General features: G+C 51.2%; 1 protein-coding gene across 1 annotated transcript in view; it reads right to left on the bottom strand.

Moving 5' to 3' along the window:
- Positions 1 to 5,205, bottom strand: part of LOC138580287 (uncharacterized) — a 206,748-nt gene extending 201,543 nt beyond the window's left edge. The window contains exon 1 of the mRNA XM_069650700.1: positions 4,661 to 5,205. Coding sequence (XP_069506801.1) covers positions 4,661 to 4,756 — 96 coding nt within the window. The 5' untranslated portion in view covers positions 4,757 to 5,205. The remainder of the gene's footprint in view (positions 1 to 4,660) is intronic.
- Between the last annotated feature and the right edge of the window lie 795 nt (positions 5,206 to 6,000).

Raw genomic sequence — 6,000 nt, forward strand, 5'->3', positions numbered from 1 at the left:
CCTTGACCCTTATGCATCTTCAGGGCCTTGACCTCCCACACCAATTCTTCCCAGCTCCTGTCTTTCCACGGCACTTTGCATCTGCATTCCCTCCGCTCTGGAGACTCACACTTACACCTACCGCGGGCCAGGCCGTGTAGCACTCAACATTCTAGCCCTTCGTCCATTGCTCACCCACGGCTCGGACTCCCCAGCATTAACCCCCTTGTCCTTTCTGCACTTGCACGTTTTGAATACTCACACGGCATATTAGGTTCATCCCACTCCCTCCTCTGCTCTTAAATATTGTGTTGTAATGTCGTAATGAATTTCCCTCACTTCCTCCCTCCCTGCCCTGTGGTCGCTTGAAACAGTATATTCTCATTGTATAAGCGCCTAACAAGCAAACAATAAATAAACGGCCAGCAAGTCGGAATTGTATTGACAAGCCCACGCTATTCCAATAGTCTGTAACAGGGGTATGTAACCTACAGCTCGCCCAATGTTTTGGATAATGAGTCCCATGAACCCTTACCATTGGCTGTGCTGGCTAGGGTTGGTGGTGTTTGTCCAGAAATCCGGGAAGGCAAAGATTGCAGACTCCAGTTCTATAACATAACATGGATCTGAAAATTAATATCAAGGGCGATGGGAAGACCCCACTCGGCGGCTCATTATAAACTCTACAGCTGGCTGCCAAGGCTGCCACACTGGGTGCTTTGAAGCAGAACATGACTGTATAGCTCCTAAACTCTACAGCTAGCTGCCAAGGCTGCCACAATGGGTGCTTCGAAGCAGAACATGACGGTATAGCTCCCAGCGGCACGCTTTACCGGATCTCGTAGCATAGACATAGTGATGCCCCCTTACACACAGGATATCCTACCACCTGCAGCAGTAGGCCGCAGTAGGTTAGGTGCATTCTGGAGGGCATTGGTACCTGCAGCCCTTCTCCAGGACCTTCATACAGTTGGTACTTCCCAGATGGTGAATAAAAACATGCTTTACACGAGAACATTTTAAGGATTCTCGGATGCTCCATTACTGTGTCCATTGAAGTGCACAGTAGGAGAGCCCAGGTCTGTCGCTACTGTGGGGTAGAGGGTAGCACATCCCATGGGAAAGAAGAGGCAAGTACTGCTCATTCAGAGAACTGTGCATTCCAGGACTGGGAGTGCTGGTGTAGTAAGAAAGCTCCCATTAGAGAGATACAAGTACTGCTCAATCAAAAAAACATGAATGCCAGGACAGGGAGTGCTGTTGTAGTAAGAAAGCTCCTCAGAGAGAAAGAGACAAGTACTGCTCAATCAAAAAAAACATGAATGCCAGGCCAGGGAGTGCTGCTGTAGTAAGAACGCTCCAAGGAGAGAGAGAGAGACAAGTACTGCTCTTTCAGAGACCCATGCATGCCAGGACAGGGAGTGCTGCTGTAGTAAGAAAGCTGCAAGGAGAGAGAGAGAGAGAGGTACTGCTCTTTCAGAGAGCAATGCATGCCCGGACAGGGAGCGCTGCTGTAGTAAGAAAGCTCCAAGGAGAGAGAGACAAGTACTGCTCTTTCAGAGAGCAATGCATGCCAGGGCAGGGAGTGCTGCTGTAGTAAGAAAGCTCCCACGAGAGAGAGAGACAAGTACTCTCTTTCAGAGACCCATACATGCCAGGACACGGAGTGCTGCTGTAGCAAGAAAGCTCAAAGGACAGAGAGAGACAAATACCCTCTTTCATAGACCCATGCATGCCAGGACAGGGAGTGCTGCTGTAGCAAGAAAGCTCCAAGGACAGAGAGAGGCAAGTACGCTCTTTCAGAAACCCGTGCATGCCAGGACAGGGAGTGCTGCTGTAGTAAGAAAGCTCCCACGAGAGAGAGAGACAAGTACTCTCTTTCAGAGACCCATGCATGCCAGGACAGGGAGTGCTGCTGTAGTAAGAAAGCTCCAAGGAGAGAGAGACACAAGTACTGCTCTTTCAGAGAGCAATACATGCCAGTACAGGGAGTGCTGCTGTAGCAAGAAAACTGCAATGAGAGAGAGAGAGACAAGTACTGCTCTTTCAGAGAGCAATACATGCCAGGACAGGGAGTGCTGCTTTAGTAAGAAAGCTCCCACGAGAGAGAGAGACAAGTACTGCTCTTTCAGTGAGCAATGCATGGCAGGACAGGGAGTGCTGCTGTAGTAAGAAAGGTCCCACTAGAGAAAGTCAAGTACTGCTCCTTCGGAGAGCCATGCATGCCAGGACAGGGAGTGCTGCTGTAGTAAGAAAGCTGCAAGGAGAGAGAGAGAGACAAATACTGCTCTTTCAGAGAGCAATGCATGCCTGGACAGGGAGTGCTGTTGTAGTAAGAAAGATCCAAGGACAGAGAGAGACAAGTACGCTCTTTCAGAAACCCATGCATGCCAGGACTGGGAGTGCTGCTGTAGTAAGAAAGCTCCTACGAGAGAGAAAAAAACAGTTCATTCAGAGACCCTTCCAAGGAGAGGGAGTGCTGCTGAAGTAAGAAATCTCCAATGAGAGAGAGACAGGTACTGCTCTTTCAGAGAGCCATGCATGCCAGGACAGGGAGTGCTGTTGTAGTAAGAAAGTTCCAAGGAGAGAGAGAGAAGTACTCTCTTTCAGAAAACTATGCATGCCGGGACAGGGAGTGCTGCTGTAGTAAGAAAGCTCCTACGAGAGCAAGAGGCAAGTACTGCTTTTAGACTGAGCCCCGGTGGCCAGGGGTGAAAGTGATGCTACAGTAACCCAGACCCATGGATTGCAGTGGCACCTACGGGTCTGAGGTGGGAGTGCAGAGAGCGTAACACTACTCTCACAGGGACACCTACGGGTCTGAGGTGGGAGTGCAGAGAGCGTAATACCACTCTCACAGTGACACCTACGGGTCTGAGGTGGGAGTGCAGAGAGCGTAATACCTCTCTCACAGGGACACCTATGGGTCTGAGGTGGGAGTGCAGTGCAGAGAGTGTAACACTACTCTCACATGGACACCTACGGGTCTGAGGTGGGAGTGCAGAGAGCGTAATACCACTCTCACAGGTGGGAGTGCAGAGAGCGTAATACCTCTCTCACAGTGACACCTACGGGTCTGAGGTGGGAGTGCAGCGAGCGTAATACCACTCTCACAGTGACACCTACGGGTCTGAGGTGGGAGTGCAGCGAACGTAATACCTCTCTCACAGTGACACCTACGGGTCTGAGGTGGGAGTGCAGCGAGCCTAATACCACTCTCACACTGACACCTACGGGTCTGAGGTGGGAGTGCAGCGAGCGTAATACCACTCTCACAGTGACACCTACGGGTCTGAGGTGGGAGTGCAGCGAGCGTAATACCACTCTCACAGTGACACCCACGGGTCTGAGGTGGGAGTGCAGAGAGCGTAACACCACTCTCACAGGGATACCCACGGGTCTGAGGTGGGAGTGCAGCGAACGTAACACCTCTCTCACAGTGACACCTACGGGTCTGAGGCGGGAGTGCAGCGAGCGTAATACCACTCTCACAGTGACACCTACGAGTCTGAGGTGGGAGTGCAGCGAGCGTAATACCACTCTCACAGTGACACCTACGGGTCTGAGGTGGGAGTGCAGCGAGAGTAAAACCACTCTCACAGTGACAACACCGGGTCTGAGGTGGGAGTGCAGAGAGCGTAATACCAGGGATACCCACGGGTCTGAGGTGGGAGTGCAGCGAGCGTAATACCACTCTCACAGTGACATGACACCTACTGGTCTGAGGTGGGAGTGCATGCAGAGAGCATAATACTACTCTCACAGTGACACCTACGGGTCTGAGGTGGGAGTGCAGCAAACGTAATACCTCTCTCGCAGTGACACCTACGGGTCTGAGGTGGGAGTGCAGAGAGCATAATACCACTCTCACACTGACACCTACGGGTCTGAGGTGGGAGTGCAGGGATCATAATACCACTGTCACACTGACACCTACAGGTCTGAGGTGGGAGTGCAGAGAGGATAATACCACTCTCACAGTGACACCTACGGGTCTGAGGTTGGAGTGCAGAGAGAGTAACACCACTCTCACAGTGACACCTACGGGTCTGAAGTGGGAGTGCAGCAAACGTAATACCTCTCTCGCAGTGACACCGAAGGGTCTGAGGTGGGAGTGCAGAGAGCATAATACCACTCTCACACTGACACCTATGGGTCTGAGGTGGGAGTGCAGGGATCATAATACCACTGTCACACTGACACCTACAGGTCTGAGGTGGGAGTGCAGAGAGGATAATACCACTCTCACAGTGACACCTACGGGTCTGAGGTGGGAGTGCAGAGAGAGTAACACCACTCTCACAGTGACACCTACGGGTCTGAGGTGGGAGTGCAGCAAACGTAATACCTCTCTCACAGTGACACCGAAGGGTCTGAGGTGGGAGTGCAGAGAGCATAATACCACTGTCACACTGACACCTACAGGTCTGAGGTGGTAGTGCGGGTGGGGTAGAACAGGGGGAGAAGAGGTAATATTTGGTCTTTCAGTAAATGGCACCTGCGAACCTTTGGGAAATAATACCTTCTCTGGGGTGGGCAGAAAGTGATGCGTTTATAGCGATGGCTGCTGGCTAGGGAAGGAGGTGCTGAGTGAGTGCACGTAAGGTGTTTGGATGGTCCATTCCCACTTTCCTGGTAAGTGTTTTGCTTTACTCCATCTGCTCTTGCCCACACTGCTTACCTCAGATCTCTCCGCGGGGGTCGCATCCGTCGAATATCCGATCCGTGAAAGACGAAATAAGAGGGTGGCACCGATAAAGTGCCAAGAAGCCGCCATGCTGACTACTGGCTGAATCCCACACTGGCCAGGAGCAGGAAAGTGATCCACCTCACTTCTTTAAAAAAAAGTCCAAACTAAAACATTTGAATAAAAGAGTGTAGAAAGAATAATGGCATTCGAATAGTCAGCCTGCCAGAGCTAAGCGAGGGCCCGAGCTAAGCGAGGGCAGTGTGCCAGTGAGCGCTCTGCACAGGTATACCATACATGTTAACTGATGAAGTATTATAACATGAATAATGTCTACTCTGCCATCAGGGAAAAAGGGAGGTGAGTCCAAAAACAGAACAATTGTAAGTTTGTCAAACCAGGCCGCGTTGCAGTTTCCTGCTGGTCTGAGCTTGTCTCCTGCCCTTGCTGCGTTGGCAGACGTTGGTGGGCTCTCTGGGCCGGGGCGCATGGCCAGGGTGCCTGCAGCAGCTGCAGCCTTGTGCTGGGTAACTTGTGGGCCCAAGGAGCTCTGCTCACGGGAGGAAGCGGGGAGCGGGCCGCGAGGCAACGGAAATGCGCAAACGGGGGAGAATCACTGGGGCTAAACCTCAAACACATCCTCTTCCTCTCGCTCTCTGCAAACCTCCGGGTCCCGGCAACGCGCGCAGACGTCCAGGCATCACCACTCTAGGCTAGCTGCAGGGGAGCTCAGGCCATCAGTCTTCAGGACTGGCTCGGGCGATTCTAGGGTCACAGATCAGTGCCTTCAACATGTGGCTGCACAGTTGTGCCGCATCCAGGATTTTCAACAGGGTCCTGTGGCATTGCAAGATTGGTGGTGGTGAAGAGGGTGTAGGGACTAGCAACGTCATTTGGGGGTTGGCAGGGGGCGCAACTGGGTTCTCTTTTGCTAGCCCTCTGGTCTCCCTTGCTACCCCTAAAAAAAGTATATATTTAAAATATAGCTTTTTTTTTAAAAAAAACATTTTTTTAATGTAACCTCCTGGGCTAGCTGTGGCCAGTGCCATGTGGCTCTTTGTTTCTGGAGTCGCTGGTTTTCTTGTTCAGGCCTCTTAAAAATAAAAGTAAAAACAGGAGTTTGCACCAGTGTAAAACTTTGAGCAGTGACCCTAAATAAGAAAGAATAGGAATAACAAATCATTTGTCTTTCTGGAATTCTATAAATAACTGCTAGACTCATTAAAGGTTTATCTCAGTCACATTTCTGGGGTGAGTCACTGAGTTAGTCTGTTCTTAAACACCCCAACGAAGCCTTTCATCCTTCTGAGCTCTATAAATGAGTACCAGCACAG

The sequence above is a fragment of the Ambystoma mexicanum genome, chromosome 3p, assembly GCF_040938575.1.
Source record: "Ambystoma mexicanum isolate Mex_15411 chromosome 3p, UKY_AmexF1_1, whole genome shotgun sequence".
Taxonomy (NCBI): domain Eukaryota; kingdom Metazoa; phylum Chordata; class Amphibia; order Caudata; family Ambystomatidae; genus Ambystoma; species Ambystoma mexicanum.